Source organism: Herpailurus yagouaroundi, unplaced genomic scaffold (genome assembly GCF_014898765.1).
Source record: "Herpailurus yagouaroundi ecotype Mexico unplaced genomic scaffold, PumYag 198, whole genome shotgun sequence".
Lineage (NCBI taxonomy): Eukaryota > Metazoa > Chordata > Mammalia > Carnivora > Felidae > Herpailurus > Herpailurus yagouaroundi.
In genome coordinates, this window is record NW_024412429.1 from 34005039 (window position 1) to 34026778 (window position 21740).

The following is a 21740-nucleotide window of genomic DNA, read 5'->3' on the forward strand; positions in this document are numbered from 1 at the left end:
ACACGCGATGGGAGTCTGATTCATCATCTTGCTGCAACCAGCTTGTTGAACAAATGGGACTCGTGACATTATCCAAATATAGCTTTGTTTTTGCTTCCCTGTCCCTTTAAACTTTATTTGATGCAGGTAATCTTCTCCTTCACCAGGATGAAAATCCTGGCAGTCCTTTGGATTTTGTGTTTTCTCATTTGCATAATATATATTCCACCAGTCACTTTAAGTGGCACACACATCTCTCTTCAGCTGTCAGAGTGTCCAGACTTGTGAGAGCCCGGCCATGACTTTTCGCCTGCCCGTGCTCCTTAGGGCAAGAACACCCAGTGGCCGGGGGGGGGGGGGGGGGGAGGGGGAAGGGTCCCTCCTGCCCTGCCTTCACTCACTGCCCTTTCCCTCCCACAATGGAAGGTCAGGCCAGGAGACATGAGGGGAGGGGACAGTACTTTGGCTGGGTGGCTTCATGCTCTCAGGACCTGAGGCTTGGTTCACACAGGCATTTGCAAGGTTGAAAACAAGATGGAAGTTTCCTCTTTCTTTGTGGGCTGTTGGGGGTTCCTGCTAGGCCCTCCCTTGACTCAGGGGATACAGCTCTGCTCTGAGTGGGGCATTCTCCTTCCCCAGCCTCCCACCTCTCCTCGCCAAGGCCTTCTCCTCTCCCCAGACCCACAGCAAGCCCACCTGCCCCTTGACCTGTGGGGACCAGGTCAGCACCTGTCTGAGAGCCAGGTGCCCCCTCATCCTCTGGATTTCCCATGGTAGGCTTTGGTCATCTCAGGTGCCTGAAATGAGGTGGGTGGTGAGGGGAAACAAGGATTATAGAGAAAGGAAAAAATACATCATTCCAATAGATGGGTCTTTCACCTACCAAGCACTCAGCCCAGTATTTGGCCCATAGGAAATGCACAATGAATGAATGGATGAATGAATGCATGAATCGGCCTGATTTCTGAGTAATGTCATCTGTATGTAGCACTTCTTTAGGGCTGCAATGCAAGAGACTGTCTGATAGCTGAATAGATTATAAATAGATTCTTTTAAAGCAGCATTTAAGATTTTATTTACAGGAATAAATGTTTCTTATATGACATTTTGAAAGTACCAAAATGCACAAAATAGGAAGTGAACTCACTTGTAATCCCACCACTCAGAACTCATCACTGTTAATACTTTATATTCATATATAAACGTATTGTGTATGTTATTTGAAAGCAAAAATAGTAAATGATATCATATGAAATTATGTGACATGGAATTCATAGAGCCCCAAAATGATACATCCTGCTTGGATACTATGACATTTGGGGGGGTGGGGGGGGAGGGTATAATTTTGCTCAAGTTTTCTGTTGTGTTTCAGTTTGACTTGTAGGTCCCACCCTAGTCAGCTACTGCCACAATAATGCTGTATAACAAGAAACCAGGTGGCATAGAACAATAAGCATCTCTTTCTCACCCACATGTCTGCAGGGGCACAACTGTTCATGGCTGGGCTTGGCTCCAGGCTGAAAGATTGGTTCAGCTTTGCTCTGCAGATCTCCAAATTTCAAGCCTTTGCTTGCTTCACATCCACGTACAACCCATTGGTCAAAACAAGTCACATGGCCACGCCGACATCAACAGGGCCCAAGAAATAACACTGCTTTCGATGGGATTAACTGTAAAGTCACACAAACCAGGCAGTCACATGGAAAAGGATAAAGGGAGGGGTGAAGAATTGGCAACAATAATCCAATCCACCCAGGCCTAGGCATCCTAATTCATACCATTTTCTTCTAGGTAGATCTCAGAGAGTAACTGAGTTTTTAAAAATACTTCATTGTGGAAAGCAACAAACTATAGGCTTTATTTATCATAAGCATAAAAGGCAGACATTCTGAATGCAATAAAGACTGGTCATTTCTCTTAAAACATAAAGTTTGAATCCTCTACAATCTATAGTTAATGTGATGTCCTCATTCTCTTTTATTTATTACATTCCTCTTCTGGGAATGCTCGATTTAACTCTTCTCTATATTTCCATGCATGTCACTTGACTCAGAGAGCCACCTTTCTTTGGGTTTTCAGTGAAGCCCCATAGGAAGAGCTCTTTCCCGTTTTAATTTTTTTTTTCAACGTTTTTATTTATTTTTGGGACAGAGAGAGACAGAGCATGAATGGGGGAGGGGCAGAGAGAGAGAGAGAGAGAGAGACACAGAATCGGAAACAGGCTCCAGGCTCCAAGCCATCAGCCCAAAGCCTGACGCGGGGCTCGAACTCACGGACCGCGAGATCGTGACCTGGCTGAAGTCGGACGCTTAACCGACTGCGCCACCCAGGCACCCCTCTTTCCCGTTTTTATGGCTAAAATCTTTCTAGCATGCCTCTCAGGGAAAATTAATATTTTCATATATTAAAGCATTTCTATTCTTCTAACATAGCTCTAATTTACTACATTAAAATATCCCTGTATCTGTTTATTATATACTTTTCCTCTTAAGCACATAATGTAAAATATTTAACTTATGTTTTCATGAAATGAATAAGAAATAGCCCTGTTGTTATATTCCCCATCATGTGATACTACTTTAGAATTTGGAGGTCATCTTTTTTCAGTTTCTAAGTTGGCCCCCCAATTTATATAAACCATCAAAATTCTTTCAACAATGACACCATTACCATCACAATTGAACCTTCCAGCCATTTTCCATGTACAGTAAGTAGGCATTTTGATCTGTGTTGCATAAAATGTATAGGTGGTTTCGTTTTTCTGTTTCCATCCAGATACCTGACAAAGTGTGGACAGAGCCCCACTGAGCATTGGTTCAAGGCCCAAATTACTTGCTGTAAAAATGGCCATGAAAGGGAGCACGGGCTCTTTTTTTTTTTTTAATGTTTATTAAAATTTATTTTTGAGAGAGAGAGCATGTAAGAGCCGGGGAGGGGCAGAGAGAGAGAGAGAGAGGGAGACAGAGGATTGAAGCGGGCTCCCTGCTGATAGCAGAGAGCCAGATGAGGGCTCAAACCCACCAACTGAACTGTGAGATCATGACCCGTGTTGAAGTCGACGCCTAAGCCACTGAGCCACCCAGATGCCCTGGAGCATTAACTCTTTTATGTGGCTAGGAAAGCACTACTCAGTAGTGTGTCCCCCAACTGGAGGTTATGTTGCCCCTATGGTGGGGATTTGGGAAATGTATGGGGCACATTAAGTTGGCACAATAACTGAAGTCTGCTACTGACGTTTACTGCCTGGAAACCAGGAATGGCAACTTCCCACTCTACAGAGAAGTGTCCGATTCAAAATGCCAGCTGTGCTTTGTGCTGAAACACTGATTGAGTGGAGCGTAGCTGGTATTAATCAGGATTTTTAGTTGCAAGCAACAGAACCAACTCTAGCCAGTTTAAGTGGAAAAGGAGCTTTATAGCAAAAGATATTCAATAGCTCACAGAATCCCCAGAAAGTCCTGCAAATCAGGCTGGGTGGCCAAGCAGCAGGAATGATGCTCCATTACACCACCAGCTGCTCCAGGGGAACCCTGTCGCCAACTCTGGCACTGTATACTACCTACACAGGGTGTGGGGTCCCCCAGATAGCACTTTTCCCACTACCGTTTCTGAGAGCTGGATATCTCTCCAACAATCTCACCAGAATAGATTGATTCCATGTGCAGTCACCCTCTTGCTCTGCGGAGCCCAGGTCACATGTCTGAACCCATGACAAAGAAGGCTGAGGAGTTGAGTTCCTGACCTCTACCTCAGGGCCTCTACTCTGGGGAAACGGGGCTCACAAGGTAGGAAGTTCCCCCCAAATTAGGAAGGTGTTCAGAAGAGGCTGGGAAGTCACTAGGTATGACAAATATCCATGAAATCATCAAAAGCCCTTATCATATGCCCCTCCATAAAGATATTTCTCAAGCATGAACCTGACAAAAATAGCTTCCAGATACGCCTTCCAGAGTCTTAAAAAGGTATACTTAGTTTCTCCGCACTGTTACATATTCATTCTATTTTCTCTGCCTCAATTACCATATCAGATATTTTTTTGGACTGGTGCATACATATCACTTTTGTCTCCTTTCTCAGCACAGTAATTCCTGTCCAGTTATAAGACTTATTCTTTGTTCTCTCACCGCCTACAGCTTTATATATCCCACATGAGCATTTACAGAAAAAAAAACACAAAAACCTTTTTTTTAATTATGGATAAGGTACCATATATGTGGTTTAAAAACAAGCAAAGAAAGGACAGTGCACTTTGATTCAAAGACATTATCATGGTCACTCTGTGCCACATGGTTTTTGGCAGGAAGTGTGGGGAGTAAACTGAAGAGTTGTGCCAATTTGCTATAAGGTTACTTAAGAACAAGAGCCCCATATGTCATATCACTGCTTAAGTTGACAGGACTCCAAGCAGATGGGTCAGAGAATGGTGTAGAACACATAAATATATAGGGTAGTGTCACAGGATAGTGGTTTTTCAGAAATAACTTGAACCACTAAAGGGAAAGTAACATAAGCTTACTAGAAAGCATGAATTGATTTTTCAGTTGTATTATTCCTATCTTTGATGATATAACAGAACTTAATGATCTTTCAATAAGTGACTAATAACTGAATACGTAGAGGAATAACTACTGCATTTACATTTTTAAAAAAATTTTTTTAGCGTTTCATTTATTTTTGAGACAGAGAGAGACAGAGCATGAACGGGGGAGGGGCAGAAAGAGAGGGAGACATGGAATCGGAAGCAGGCTCCAGGCTCTGAGCCATCAACCCAGAGCCCGACGCGGGGCTCAAACTCACTGACCGCGAGATTGTGACCTGAGCTGAAGTCGGACGCTTAACCCACTGAGCCACCCAGGCGCCCCCTACTGCATTTACATTTTAAGATCATCCCATTTTAAGATCTGTGGGGCAGTCACAGAGTCTAGGATCCCTGGAAGTCACCTGGCCAAACTATGTCCGATTCTAATTTGGCAACAGAGACTCATATAAGTGAGCTGGTTTGCTCGAGATTGCTTCTCAGTGGTGGAAGGTCTAGAAGCCACAATCCACCTCCTGGACCAAACTGAGACTCTTTGACCACCCATGCAGCCTCCCTGTCAGAAGCCAAGGCTACATAACATATACTACCATTTTAGGACAACATATTCTGGCGATGAGACCCAGCGAGGGATTATTCTAGGAGTTTGAACAGTGGCGGAAGGGTCTTTTGAGTATTTCAGATCCCAAATTTAGACTTTTGCCAATTCTTATTTGGTTGTTAGAATGGAATCATGAAGAAAATATATTTTATTGTATATTTCCCATGATCTCTGTAAACCTGATTAAATGAAGATTTCACTGATAAGGATTAGAACCTTTAATCTCTAAATTAACTATCTGGGGTCTTTTCCCCCCCTCCAGTTCCATCACATCAGCTGACAGCTCTCGTGTACATTCATATAACCTCAGAGTTACAAGGGAGCTGGCTGAGTCAAAAGAAAGTGACCCATCCTTAACTTGTGAAATGTATTGTACTTGGTAGAGAGAGGAAGTGTTGCATTGTGGAAAGACTATGGCTTTGAAGTAGAAGACCCTAGTCTAAATTTAGCCCTACCTTTTATTAGCTTTATAAATAGCCATTCAGCTTCATAGCCATTTAACCATTTACAGCTCCAGTTTCCTAGTTTCCTTAAAGGACTTTTTTTTTTTAATGTTCACTTATTTTTGAGAGAGAGAGAGAGAGAGAGAGTCAGAGCACAAGTGGGGGAGGGGCAGAGAGAGAGGGGGAGACACAGAGGCTCCAGGCTCTGAGCTGTCAAGCACAAAGCCTGAAGCAGGGCTCAAACCCAAGGACCACAAGATTGTGACCTGAGCCGAAGTTGGACACTTTGCAGACTGAGCCGCCTAGGCGCCCGAGTTTCCTAGTTTTCCAAGCTGTAAAACAGTCCTAGTAACTTCCTAGGAGGGTCACTGAAGGGAAGACATGTAATACTGTGCCTCAATCACCTGGCACAGAGGTATCTAACCAATGAAAGCAACAATTCTTAACTAAAGTAAGACCTGTAACCCCAGATTGCAAAGAAGACACTATTTGAGCCTTTCAGATTGTTTGGAAAGATTGGAACAGCTCCTTGAGAATGAAGATATTTATGGAAATACGCTGAAAAGATCTAATTCTCCTATAGTACTGTTAACCTAGATTAATGGAACAGTGAAAATAGCTCTGGAATGTTGAGATGGAGCCCTTGGGTGTAGTTCAGGGCCAGTTCCCTAATAGCAATGGCCTTGGAAAAGGCACTCACAGCCTCCTCAAGTCTGTTTCTTCATTTGAAAAACAAGGCAAGTCCCAAAATATCTTTGCTTCCTATCTTAAAGGTTTATTTAGGGAAAGCCCTCTACACCACCAAGGGATTTCACGGTAAGCAGCTCCCTGTCTTTGCATCTGGAAGGTTCTGCTCCTTTCATCTTCACTCCTGCTGTCACTTCACTGACACATAATTAGCAGTTTGTGAGATGCTATTTAGATTTTCTTTGCATTTCACGTTCTGTTGTTAATTCTCTGTGAGGCTGACTGATTTGAGGTGATTTAAAAATCTAAAGCAGAAGATGCTCTGCAACAGTGCTATCTTAGCATGAAGGATAAGGACATAAATAAAGGTGAAAAAACACTAAAGCGATCAGAGCTCCTGCTGATGACTTCATTCTACCAACACAGATACATACAACTTCCAAGAATCAGGAAAAAAAAGGGAGAGGCAAAAAGGGAAAAACAATACATTTATTAAGAGGCATGAAAATGCATAAACTCATTTATAAATAAATGTAGAATTTACCCAGTGAAAAAATAGCTAAAATCCATGAGTAAGCTGGATTTTGTATCTGAAATGATTACATATTTGATCTCCAATAATTTCCTCTCCAACATGATCTCTTAGTAGCAGCCATTTTGCAATGACCATAGAAAAAGCTGTTACCAAAGATTATCACGTGGGGGGAAATTTTTCAAGAATTTTCTTTAAAAATGAACCAGTGCAAACAAATTCAGATTATAAGGGATACAGTAAGACCTAGGGCTTATCCTCAGAAAAGTAGAAAATAAAAATCCCAAACATTTATTCATTAAGAAATGAAAAAGCAAACTACATTTTGATCATTGAAAAATAATACATATGGATATTATAAAACATTCTTAACCAGTAATTGTAATAATTACACTTATAAATGTTCATTCAAGTACTAATGTTCAATAAACATTCAAATCCCCATTAAAAGTAACACTAGATACAGACATATGTGGACAATACTACTTCTGATTTAATGACAACAAAAATCACATCAACAGAAGGCAAGTGATCCTTAAAACACTGTATTTTTTTTTTTTTGTATGTAAATGATTTTTCACAGTCTGTGTATTTTATCTGTGAGAACCCAAGGAACATCTCACAACAGCTAATTAAGAAGTCCTTTCTATAAAGTAACTTTTGATAGTACAGAAACAAACATACCAGAACACAAGTTGAGTTTAAAACATAACAGGGCAGAATCTGTTTTCTTTGGCAGGAAATTATTCATTCCTTACCAAATGTTGGTTTGCTGTTGTGTGGACACTATGAAAACACTTTTTGGTATTTACCAAAGACCTATGAAATCATCTGAAAAGGTTTCATTAACTATGGTACCGTGATAACAGCGTAGCGCTTACGTCAAAGTTGCGCCGAAATCAACCTGGTTTCCTTGATTACTGTTGTTAACAGATCTTCCTTCAAAAAGCTCCCTCCTAATCCTGGCCTGAGTCTCAGGTTTTAATAAAAGTTCCTTTATCTGTTTCACTTTGGACTTCAGACCCATCCTTTCTCGACGCAAAGCTTCATTAATTAAGTCCCGGAATCCAATAGGTTTCTTGCCTAGGGGAAAAAAAAATTATATAATACATTTTACATACAAATGCCAGTGAAAGACATTAAATATGGCACACTGACTTATCAAAAGAAGGCTAAAAGAAACCTTTACAATGTTGCCCACATGTTATAGAAAAGGTTGCATTTTGCCAAAAATATATAATTTGCATGAAACGAATTTACGGTAAATAAAAATCACTGCATAGCCACAGCAGACACAGGACAAGTGTGAGACATTATGGACTGACAGTATGGAAAACGATTTCAACAGTGATTATTTTAAACTTAGCACTTGTTAGCTGTGTGTGTGTTTTGGCCTCAGGTAAAGTGGTCAAATGCCCTGCTAAGCAATATAAATGGCAGTATTCCATTTATGGCAAGGCCCCTTCCAAGGCCTTTAATTTGAGTCCATGAGGCATAACCCAAAGTCCCCTCTCCCTTGGCCATGGCTGAGGGTAAGTGAAACTTGGGCCATTCTTTCATAAGTGAGTTTCCTCTGCTAGCCACGGCACTCCATTCTCTTCTGTTGTGCTTCAGAAATGCAAACACATTGATCACGAAAATATTAGGCGATCTCCACAGCTTGGACAAGAGACATTTAAACAGCACAATGCAAAGTAGTCCGTTGACTCAGCAGAGGGGAGCCGGATGCTTCTCACGGAGCAGCGGGGGGGGCCTGCCTGCATTGGGGTCTCATTTCCTGTTGTTGTCACTCTCAGTGCCATTCCTATCAGCCTCTTGAGTTTTCACAGAGCTCCCATCCCCTGGCTTGCTTTTGTTCTGTGTTTCTTCCAGATACTGCTGGACAGCCTTGAGCACCGCGTTCTCCACCAGCCTCTTACTGAGCCTTACCAGTTCAGCATCATCAGGCTCACCTCCATTCTTATCACCTACATTCCACAATAGAGAAGAGAGATCACTGAGGTCATATTGCCATAGAAACTTGGCATGCAGGGGCCGGCTAGTTCAGTTAGTTAAAAAGAGCAAGTGTCCTTCAATCTGGCAAATTGGATCCGTAAATCCAAGAACACTGGTGTGGCTTTTCATTAGGTATTTGCAGAAACAGGAGACTGCCTATGCCTGAAGATGTCAGGTTGAAAAGCAGTTCTTTAACCCCACTCCAAAAATATTCCACCTAGCAATGCTGGAAGCTTCCTATTTCTACATGGAATTTTTGTCCTCTCATCCATGGCTATTTGCTACTGTTAAAGTCCACGCGCCCACCACCTGGAGCCTCAGACATGTGAATTCACCAACCAGATCTGCGTCTGCTTTTCCTTCGCCACTGATAAATGTCAGGTGATCAAGATTTCCCAATCAACTAACTACTTGGGATCACTAGTTGTTTAAATGATTGGCCCATAGATTGGTTGTTAATAAACTCTCAGCAATTCCATGAAGACAAAGGCAGTTATTCCTGCTAGGAACTGGTTTAAAATAAACTTGTAAAATTAATATTCTATGTAATCTCGGTGCTATCACTGCAATTTCAGAAATAAGAAACTCTTCAAGAGTTAGGATGATGATAGTAAATTACTAGATGTTAATATTTTATAGCCATTTTATTTCCCTGCTAGTGATGATCAAGGTTTAATTATTCTACCTTTCATTTCACCTTAAAAGGGCTGGTTCTCATCTATTCCTATGCTACACATTTCCCACTCACTCTCTTCCATGTCTCCATTAACTGGGGAAAAAGAGCAAGGGACTCATCTCTCATGCCCATTCATTCCCTAATCTTCTTCCATGAGCTGTGGACCCAAGAAGGCAGATGAGTGGAGGCAAAGACAATGCAGCACCTAAATATGGTAAACAAATACTAACAGATCTCAAGGGAGTGACAGACAGCAATATAATAATAGTAGGGGACTTCAGTATTCCACTTTCAACAATGAATAGATCATCCAGATAGAAAAACAGAAAGGAAGCATTGGATTTGAACTATACTTTGGGCCAAATGGACCTAAGAGACATATACAGAACATCCAGCAGTAATCAAAACAGTATGGTATTAGCATAAAAACAGACACATAGACCAACTGAACAGAATCTAGAGCCCATAAGTAAACTCATGCATAGATGGTCAACTAATGTTTGACAATGGAGCCAAGAAAACACAATGCAGAAAGGACAGCCTCTTCAATAAATGGTGCTGGGAAAAGTGACATCGACATGCAAAAGAATGAATGAAATTGGACCCCTATCTTACACACACTCACAAAAATTAATAAGGAATGGAATAAGGACATAAACATAAGACCCGAAACCAAAAACTCTTGAGAAGAAATCAAAGGAAAAAAAGTTCCTTGACACTGGTCTTGGGAATGATTTTTTCTGGAGATGACACCAAAGAACAAACAATGAAAGTAAAAATCAGCAAGCGAGACTATATCAAATTAAAAAATCTTCTGCACAGCAAAAGAAACAAACAACAAAATGAAAGGACAATCTACAGAATGGGAGGAAATATTTGCAAGTCATATATTTGATAAGGGGTTAATATTCAAAATATATAAGGAACTCCTACAACTCAATAGCAAAAACACAAACAATCCAATTTAAAAATGGGAAGAGGACCTGAATAGACATTTTTTCCAAATAAGACATACAAAAATGTCTAATAAGTACCTGAAAAGGTGCTCAATATCACTAATCATCAGGGACATGCAAATCAAAACCCCAGTGAGATATCACCCCACAACTGTTAAAATGGTTATTATCAAAAAAACAAGAGATAACAAATGCTGGCGAGGATGTGGAGAAAAGGGAACCCTTGTGCACTGTTGATGGGAAAGTAAATTGGTGCAGCAACTGTGGAAGATAGTATGGAGGTTCCTCAAAAACTTAAAATTGGAATTACCATATGATCCAGCAATCCCACCCACTTCTAGGTATATATCTGAAGAAGGTGAAATCACAATCTCAGAGAGATATCTGTACTCCTATGTTCACTGAAATGTATTTCACAATAGCCAAGACATGAAAAAAACCTGTGTACAATGATGAATGGATAAAGAAAATGTGGTATTTATATAAGATGAAATATTATTCAGCCATAAAAAGAAGGCAATCCTGACATTTGTGACAATATGGTAGAAGTTTAGGGCATTGTGCTAAGTGAAAGATGGCAGGCAGAGAAAGAAATACCGTGTGATCTCATTTACATGTGGAATCTAAAAACACTGGACTCAAAAAAAACAGAGAATCAAACGGTGGTTTAAGCAGGGGCAGAAAAATGAGGAATCCCGGTCAAAGACTTTTAGTTACAAGATGAGTAAGTTCTGAGGATCTAACGGAAGCACAGTAACTACATTACCAATACCGTATCATATACATGAATATTTGCTATGAGAGTAGAGCTTTAATGCTCTCACTACAACAACAACCAAATATAATTAGGTAAAGGTAAAGGATGTGTTAACTAAAGTCTCTGTGGCAAATATTTTGCAATAAATATGTATATCAAATCATCACATTCTATACCCTAAACTTACACAATGTTGTATGTCAATTATATCTCAATAAGCTGGGGAGGAAAAATAAAAACTAGAATGCTCACTACATTAAAATCAGCTCAATTTTGGAATATTACCCCTGGCCTCCAGGAGGCAAAAGCCAAGTGTTACACTTGCATCCTTAGGTCTGGGATAGGTAAATACTGAGGGTCTGAGCTGGAAGATGGATATTGTTTTCTATGCTTATATGTAACAGGGATTGAAATACAAAAGCACATATGCTAAGGGAGAGAATTGGCCTGAAGACCTCCTTCTGAGCCCCACTTCTATTTAACACACGTCCAGGACCAACTCTGCTTATAACCATCATTCCTAGCACCCTCCAAGCAGATGAGAGATAGCTTAAAGACCCACCTAGATTTTCTACCAGTGCAAGGCCTTAGCAATTGCTTTCCCTTAAAAAGTGGCAATGTGGCACCCCAGATGACCAAAAGTTCTAGGTAGAACCTTTGAAGTGCAAAATATGCTTAGAATTGAGTAAGCTTCAACTCTGTGATATCTACATAGAAGTAATTCAATGTAAATACGTCAGGATATTATTAAAATAAAGATAAAGAAATTAATACCACATTTGGGGCAATTTAAGACTATTTTTATCAGTAAGAATAAATGAGTATATTGTGTAATACTTACAGGATTTTAGCTTAATCTTACAAGACAGTGTTTATATAACCGATACCTCCAAATGTGTTACGTACCTGGAACTATTTGTATAATGGCTCTTCAAACTTAAAAGGGAAAAAGTCACACTGCAAATGAAGGGACACTTTTTTTTTTTTAATTTTTTTTTCAACGTTTTTATTTATTTTTGGGACAGAGAGAGACAGAGCATGAACGGGGGAGGGGCAGAGAGAGAGGGAGACACAGAATCGGAAACAGGCTCCAGGCTCTGAGCCATCAGCCCAGAGCCTGACGCGGGGCTCGAACTCACGGACCGCGAGATCGTGACCTGGCTCAAGTCGGACGCTTAACCGACTGCGCCACCCAGGCGCCCCAAAGGGACACTTTTTAAGTACCCCCAAAACACTGGGAATGACTGCAGCTGCTACCCTACTGTGCTCGGCGCCCAGGCCAGAGGTGCATTCCTCCGGGCTATTCCTTACTCTGGTCAGCTTTCAGGTAACATCAGTCATCATATCACTGATACTCACTAGTTGTACTTGATCCTGGTCTTTACTCACTCCCTAAGATGCCTCAGGTCACATCATCTGTGTTTCTGAGATTTCTCTCGGCCTGCTACGAAGTGCTCTTGTTACTTCAAACACTCAGAGATTGAAAACACAAAAGTTTTCCCACGAAAAGTTAATTTTCCCTTCTGATTTCCCATTTGTGATTATGCTTTTATTATTATTTTATTATCCAAGTCAACCAAGCTCAAAACAAGACGGACACTGTCTGATTCCTGCATTTCCCTCATTAACTCCTTTACTAGCCAAGCCCCATGAATGTGCTTTTCACAATTTGTCTTCTCCTCAATGCATTTGGTATAACACCTTTAGCTTAATATTTATAAACTGTCCCTTTTAGTGTCCATTGTCTCTACAGAAAAATTTAAACTAGTCTTCCTAAGCTTCCTAAAGTTGACCGTTGGTGATCACCCACCAGCACCGTGCTCCCGCTGTCAGCTTCCAACATCTCCTCAGGTGCCTCCACATCATCCTCTACTTCTAGATGGCCCTCCCTTTCTCTAATTAAAATCCCACTACTACAAGAAGCCTTCCCTGACTAACCCAGATGGAAGTGATGTGCTTCCACTGGATTCCAATAATTTTGGCTGCACAGATAGTACATGATCATTTGGTCATTCATTCACATATGCACTGAGGACCTACGATACACCTGGCTATTCCAGCCAATGGGGATACAGCAGAGAAAAAAACAAAGCCCTACTGGTTTTCCTTTCTTAGTTTCTTTACAAATCAAGAGCCTTATTTATTTATTATTTACTTGATTTATTATTCAACAACTACTGATTGAGTATCTGCTCTGCTAAAGACACAGTCTTGAGTATAGAAACCATGTCCTAGGTTCTCAGTTATCTTCTACTCTGCTAATGTGTGGCACAGCTTATTGAATACAATAAGAGCTTGATAAATATTTGTCAGTCCAGTGAATTGTTGATTAAAGTCCTTGAAGGGAGTACAACATTTAAAAATGTTCCCATCCAAAGGCTTTGGGATGCAGTGAAGGCAGTCCTGAGAGGAAAATACATTGCAATCCAGGCGTATCTCAAGAAACAGGAAAAATCCCAAATACAAAATCTAACAGCACAACAGAAGCAGAATAGCAAAGACATCCTACACCCAGCAGAAGAAGAGAAATAATAAAGATCATAGCAGAAATAAACAATATAGAATCTAAAAAACTGTAGAGCAGATCAATGAAATCAAGAGTTGCTTTTTTGAAAAAATAAATAGAATTGATAAACCTCTAGCCAGGCTTCTCAAAAAGAAAAGGGAGATGACCCAAATAGATAAAATCATGAATGAAAATGGAATTATTACAACCAATCCCTCGGAAATACAAGCAATTATCAGGGGATATTATGAAAAATTATATGCTAACAAACTGGACAACCTGGAAGAAATGGACAAATTCCTAAGCACCCACACACTTCCAAAACTCAAAGAGGAAGAAATAGAAAACTTGAACACACCCATAACCAGCAAAGAAATTGAATCAGTTTTCAAAAATCTCCCAGGAAATAAGAGTCCAGGACTAGATGGCTTCCCTGGGGAATTCTACCAGACATTTAAAACAGAGATAATACCTATCCTTCTCAAGCTGTTCCAAAAAATAGAAAGGGAAGGAAAACTTCCAGGTTCATTCTATGAAGCCAGCATTACTTTGATTCCCAAACCAGACAGAGACCCAGCAAATAAAGAGAACTACAGGCCAATATCCCTGATGTATATGGAAGCAAAAATTCTCAACAAAATACTAGCAAATCGAATTCAACAGCATATAAAAAGAACTATTCACCATGATCAAGTGGGATTCATTCCTGGGATGCATGGTGATACAAATCAATGTGATACATCACATTAATAAAAGAAAAAATAAGAACAATATGATCCTGTCAATCAATGCAGAAAAAGCATTTGCCAAAATTCAGAATCCTTTCTTAATAAAAACCCTCGAGAAAGTCGGGATAGAAGGAACATACTTAAACATCATAAAAGCCATTTATGAAAAGCCCACAGCTAATATCATCCTCGATGGGGAAAAACTGAGAGCTTTCCCCCTGAGATCAGGAACACGACAGGGATGTCCACTCTCACCGCTGTTGTTTAACAAAGTGTTGAAAGTGCTAGCATCAGCAATCAGACAACAAAAGGAAATCAAAGGCATCAAAATTGGCAAAGATGAAGTCAAACTTTCACTTTTTGCAGATGACATGACATTATACATGGAAAACCTGCCAAAAGACAAAAGACTGCCAAAAGTCTGCTAGAACTGAAACATAAATTCAGCAAAGTCACAGGATACAAAATATACAGAAATCAGTTGCATTCTTATACACTAATAATGAAGCAACAGAAAGACAAATAAAGAAACTGATCCCATTCACAATTGCACTAAGAAGCATAAAATACCTAGGAATGAATCTAACCAAAGGTGTAAAAGATCTGTATGCTGAAAATAATAGAAAGCTTATGAAGGAAATTGAAGAAGATACAAAGAAATGGAAAAACATGCCATGCTCATGGACTGGAAGAATAAATATTGTTAAAATGTCAATACTACCCAAAGCAATCTACACATTCAATGCAATCCCAATCAAAATTGCACCAGCATTCTTCTCAAAGCTAGAACAAGCAATCCTAAAATTTGTATGGAACCACCAAAGACCCCAAATAGCCAAAGTAATATTGAAGAGTAAGACCAAAGTGGGAGGCATCACAATCCCAGACTTTAGCCTCTACTACAAAGCTGTAATCATCAAGACAGCAGGGTATTGGCACAAAAACAGACACACAGACCAATGGAATAGAATAGAGACTCCAGAATTGGACGCACAAAAGTATAGCCAACTAATCTTTGACAAAGCAGGAAAGAATATCCAATGGAAAAAAGTCCCTTTAACAAATGGTGCTGGGAGAACTGGACAGCAACATGCAGAAGAATGAAACTAGACCACTTTCTTACGCCATTCACAAAAATAAACTCAAAATGGATGAAGGACCTGAATGTGAAACAGGAAACCATCAAAACCCTAGAGGAGAAAGCAAGAAAAAAACCTCTCTGACCTCAGCCACAACAATTTCTTAGTTGACATATCTCCAAAGGCAAGGGAATTAAAAGCAAAAATGAACTATTGGGGCCGCATGAAGATAAAAAGCTTCTGCACTGCAAAGGAAACAATCAACAAAACTAAAAGGCAACCGACAGAATGGGAAAAGATATTTGCAAATGATATATCAGACAAAGGGCTAGTATCCAAAATCTATAAAGAGCTCACCAAACTCCACACCCGAAAAACAAATAATCCAGTGAAGAAATGGGCAGAAGACATGAATAGACACTTCTCTAAAGAAGACATCCAGATGGCCAACAGGCACATGAAAAGATACTCAATGTCACTCCTCATCAGGGAAATACAAATCAAAACCACACTCAGATATCACCTCACCCCAGTCAGAGTGGCCAAAATGAACAAATCAGGAGACTATAGATGCTGGAGAGGATGTGGAGAAACGGGAACCCTCTTGCACTGTTGGTGGGAATGCAAACTGGTGCAGCCGCTCTGGAAAACAGTGTGGAGGTTCCTCAAAAAATTAAAAATAGATCTATCCTATGACCCAGCAATAGCACTGCTAGGAATTTATCCAAGGGATACAGGAGTGCTGATGCATAGGGGCACTTGTACCCCAATGTTTATAGCAGCACTTTCAACAATAGCCAAATTATGGGAAGAGCCTAAATGTCCATCAATTGATGAATGGATAAAGAAATTATGGCTTATATACACGATGGAATATTACTCGGCAATGAGAAAGAATGAAATCTGGCCATTTGTAGCAACATGGATGGAACTGGAGAGTGTTAAGTGAAATAAGTCATACAGAGAAAGAGATACCATATGTTTTCACTCTTCTATGGATCCTGAGAAACTTAACAGAAGACTGTGTGGGAGGGGGAGGGGAAAAAAGTTAGAGAGGGAGGGAGGCAAACCATAAGAGACTCTTAAAAACTGAGAATAAACTGAAAGTTGATGGGGGGTGGGAGGGAAGGGAAAGTGGGTGATGGGCCTTGAGGACACCTGTTGGGATGAGCACTGGGTGTTGTATGGAAACCAATTTGACAATAAATTTCATCTAAAAAAAAAAATGTTCCTATCTTGCTATAAGCATAGCACACCCTGGCCAGAGATTTAAATTTAATAAATTTAAAGCAAGAGCAGAGAATTCCAGAATAATCCAAATAGTCATATAAAAATATCCAACCACTTTGCTTGATAAACCTGGTCAATGACAAAATATCCAGTCTATGTGACAAATAATATTAACCATCTACAATTACTAACCAATCAACCAAAAAAGGAAAGAAATTTATAAATCAATCTTCCAGATCTGTCCTGAATTCTTGCCTCCACCTTACGATTTCCACAAAGCATCCTCAGACTATCCATGTCAGTTCAAGGAAGACCCGACTAGAAGGTTCATCACAGATCCCTGCAAGTATGTAGCAATTCAAAAAACGTGTGTCTTCATTCCAGTAAGACCTTATTCATATTCCCACTTTCAACAGGCTTAATTTAACTTAATTAATAGGAGGCATCTTAAGATTCAAGTTATACTGTATTTTTCTTCTGCCTATGACTTGAATGAATGTATCTGTCTCCATAGTGACCTCTAAGATAAATGGCTAGCTTCCTTTTACCTGAAGCATAGTTAAAAATGGCAGTTCGACATGCCACTGCAAGGTACACAAACTATCTTTTGATATTTCAACAAAGGTACACACAAAAGATATTCCCAATGTGTGAAGCAAAATCTTGATAAAATTTTCTTTCTTGGTTTACTTGGGTTATTTAATATCATACCTACTTAAAGTGACAGATTAACCTTTGTCTTTGACACTGTTATTTTAGAAATCTCCCCAGAATATCTTCAATCAATTTCTTAGGATAGTACTAAAAATACAAAAGAAAGGCAAGGAGAAATTCTGTTAGGCCCACCAAATACAGTACTGTCCCTAAAAGGAAAGACTTAAATTTTCAACAAATTTCAAGTAAGTGATTCCACACTCTAAGAATTGTAACACCATTAATCCACTGTATGTACCCATGATTCTGTTTGTGTTTATATTACCTGAGATCTCTGATACCAACCCAATGTAGAGATAAAATTTATTTTTGTGGTCAAAAAAAGAAGTTCCTTTGTGGCAACAAAAATATTTTCTACCAACTAGAATAATTTAAGATCAACATTAATATGGTTCAGCTGTTCTTATGTGTGAGCTAATTGCTTATTTGATGTCATACAATGGGTTCCAGAAACCATCACCATCCCCCATCTACCACAAATATCTAGGTACCTATTTGTGTTGACAAGAATAAATCATGCTAATATTTTTTAAAAGTGAACAAAAGAAATTTTTTCTTACAATGCCATGTAAGACCAAGGAAGAAAGTACAACTACATTAAAAGTACTTAATTGTCCCAATCAAAATCCCAGCAAATTATTTTGTGGGCATCAGTGAAATTATTCTAAAGTTTCTATGGAGAGGAAAAAAATAACAGAATAGCCAATGCATGTTGCCAGTGCAATATTAGAGGAGGAGAATAAAGTTGGAGGACTTACACTATCCAACTTCGAGACTAACTGTAAAGCCATAATAATCAAGACAGTCTGGTATTGACAAAAGAATAGACAAATATATTACTGGAGCAGAACAGAGAGAGCCCAGAAATGGATCCACCCAAAAACAGTCAACTGATCTTCGAAAAAGGAGCAAAAGAAATACAATCAACCAAATGGGGGCAAAGACAGTCTCTTTAACAAATGATGGAACAATTGGACATCCACATCCATGCACATTAGTGAATCTAGACAGAGACCTCATGCCCTTCCCAAAAATTAACTTAAATGCATCACAGACCTAAATATAAAATGCAAAACAATAAAACTCTTAGAAGATAACATAGAAAATCTAGATGACCTTGGGTATGACAATTACTTTTTAGGTAACACCAAAGATACAACCCATGAATGAAATAACTGATAAGCTAGACTTCACTGAAATTACAACCTCTGCTCTGTGAAAACAAAGGAAAATGTCAAGTGAATGGGAATATAGGCCACAGACTGGGAGAAAATATTTTTAAAAATAACTGTAGTCCAAAATATGCAAAGAACTCTTAGAACTCAACAATAAGAAAACAAACAACTCAGTTTAAAAAGTTGGCCAAAGATCTTACTAGAAACCTCACCAAAGAAGGTATATAGATGACCAAGAAACATATAAAAATATGTTGCATGTCATATGCCATCAGGGGAATGCAAATTAAAACAACAATGATACATCACTACACACCTATTAGAATGGCCAAAATCCAAAACAATGACCACACCAAATGCTGACAAAGATACAGGGCAACAGAAACTCTCATTCATTACTGGTGGGAATGCAAAGTGTTTCAGCCACTTTGGAAGACAGTGGGTGTTTTTTTATAAAACTAAACATATTCTTATCATACAATCCAGCAATCATGCTTAGTATTTACCCAAGGCAGCTAAAAATTTATGTACACACAAAAACCTACATGTGGATGATAACAGCATCTTTCTTTCATGTTAACTTAGTTCAATTTTTAATTTCTTTCTGTTTAAAGCCTCTTTTTCATAGTTGTCAAAATTTGGAAGAAACCAAGATGTCCTCCAGTAGGTGATAGATAGATAGATAGATAGATAGATAGATAGATAGACAGACAGACATGTCCAGATAATGGAATACTATTTGGTGCCAAAAAGAAATGAGTTATCAAGCCATAAAACGACATGAAAGAACCTTAAATGCATATTACTAAGTGAAAGAAGCCAACCTGAAAAGACTACATACTGTATGATTCCAACCACATGACACTCTGGAAAAGGCAAAACTATGAACACAGTATAGAAAGATCAGTGGTTGCCAGGGGTAGGGAAGGAGAGAGATTATTAAGCAGAACACAGAGGATTCTTAGGGCAGTGACAATACTCTGTATTATACCATAATGATGGATACATGACACTTGTCCAAATCTACAGCATGTACAACACCAAGAGTGAACTATAAAGTAAACTGTAGGCTCTGGGTGATAGTGACCAGTCAATGCAGATTCGCCAATTGTAACAAAGTATCACTCTGGTGGTAAATATTGGTGGGGGTGGGGGAGGTTATGCATACATCGGGGGCAGAGGGTATCCAGGAAATCTCTGTAGCTTCCTCTCAATTTTTCTGTGAACCTAAAACTGCTCTTAAAAAAATACTGAAATCTTAATTAAAAAAAAAAAAGTTCTCATTTGCTCACATCCCAACTATCCAGGACGTCCCATGCTATCTGGACAAAGGCTTCCCAAGCATCTTCCCTTTACTTGTACCATTTTGCCCTCCACATTCCTTCCACATAACTGTGCCCTCCTTAGCAGCAGATTTTTTTGACTGAGCTCACCTTCTCTTTCATCTACCCAGATAAAAAGAAACATTAATGTAGATCTGTAGGCTATTCAAAAAATTGGGGTGACACATCCAATTTCTTTGCATACCACCTACAACTCATCTATGATGAGGGACAGATCAAGAATTGTCCCCAAGTGCATATTTAAACTCACATTGTCCTTGGGCATTCTTCTGCCCAATGTATTAGCTGCAACACCCCAGGAAATAGAGTTCCTGTAAACAGAGCTCCTCTCCTCTTGCCAAATACCAAGATTCCTTCCCACCCCCAATACACACACACACACACACACACACACACACACACACACACCCAGAAAATTTTAGAACTAAAACACCAAGGCCATATTTTAAATATTTTCTAGAATATAAATTTAAAAAGGAAAAAAAATCATTCCTCTGTAAGTTTTATTCCAGATTCAGTAGCACAGAATACATAGGAAAATGATTATGCTTTATGTGAATAAGGGACAATCCCCCCATCCTCCAAGGGATTCTGGAGATCACTATACTATATGTCCCTCCACCCACCCCACTCTCACCATTTTTAAACTGGAGTTGGAGGAGGGGTACCATGCAGTTATACTGAATATCACTAATAGCTTTGAGGGGAAACAGGGGAGATAAAGTCCCAACAGGCAGTCGCCCTGCAACCTAAATGGGCTGGGCATGACCCATCCACACAGCCTTGGCCAAAGCTGTCATGATGACAAACAGTTATGGGCCCCTCCGGCTTTTTGTTAGCACACCTGGTGCTGGCACCTACAGAGTCTTCACTTCCCCCCATTTTTCCCCAAGTCACAGCCTGAAGCAACCCCCCAATCCACATATCCTTGTAGGAACCTTGTAGGATACTTGCAAACACTCCAAATCACATGGCTTAGGATGCTTTCTATGACTTGTGTCCTCAAGACTTCTCCTTCTACAGTCATATCAGAGAAGGAACAAGACATATTTGCTGGATGTTTGTAGGTCAAACAGCCTACCAAAGGAATCTTTCCAGACATCACATAACAGCCTCGTAGAGACTTCTCTTTTTCATCTATCTGTAGCATTAGTTTTCTGAGTCCACATTATAATCCACACCGTTCTCTATATAATCTCTGCCGTAATGTTGTCATTTCTTCTTGGAAGCTTTGGTGATGAGCTAGAACTACAGGTGGTGATAAGACAGAACTCCTAATATGTGTGTGCAGAGGGAAAAATATATATGTAAGTTTGAAATCCAATTCTGCTATGTCTGCACAGCCTTATTCACAATCTCCCTAAACCTAAATTTCCCTTTACTAGGCCACTCATGAGGATAATATACATTGCATTGTTGTTTTAAGCATTAAAGATAAGGTATGGACAGTGCCTAACATTGTACCTGGAACATAGTAGGTTCTCAAAACATGGTAGCTATTTTATTAGTACACTTTATACATGTATTATGAATAGATCTGAGTTCAATTCATTTTAAGAAGAATGAGTTCAAGGCCTACTATAAGCCAGTCACTAATTTACTCATTCTATTAAGTGCCCACTATGTGCCATTTCTAAGTATTTAAAAATAAATAAAATCTAGTCTCTGACCACACAGAAGTCACCCTAGGAAGATGACCAAGAAAGGATGATTGCAAAACACTAGGTTAAGTGCTGTAACAAAATATGTTCAAGGTCCAGTGGAATTGGGACAGGATAACAAGGTTAATTTTCATAAAGGAG

At 39.5% G+C, this 21740-nt stretch overlaps 1 protein-coding gene across 6 annotated transcripts in view; it reads right to left on the reverse strand.

Moving 5' to 3' along the window:
* Positions 1 to 6718: 6718 nt before the first annotated feature.
* Positions 6719 to 21740, reverse strand: part of AKAP7 (A-kinase anchoring protein 7) — a 150160-nt gene continuing 135138 nt past the window's right edge. For 3 of the 6 annotated variants that reach the window (XM_040449187.1, XM_040449189.1, XM_040449192.1), the window contains one exon: positions 6719 to 7862. In XM_040449187.1, coding sequence (XP_040305121.1) covers positions 7657 to 7862 — 206 coding nt within the window. In that variant the 3' untranslated portion in view covers positions 6719 to 7656. Of the gene's footprint in view, positions 8747 to 21740 lie in introns of all 6 variants that reach the window. The other 3 variants (XM_040449188.1, XM_040449190.1, XM_040449191.1) reach the window with 1 other exon arrangement.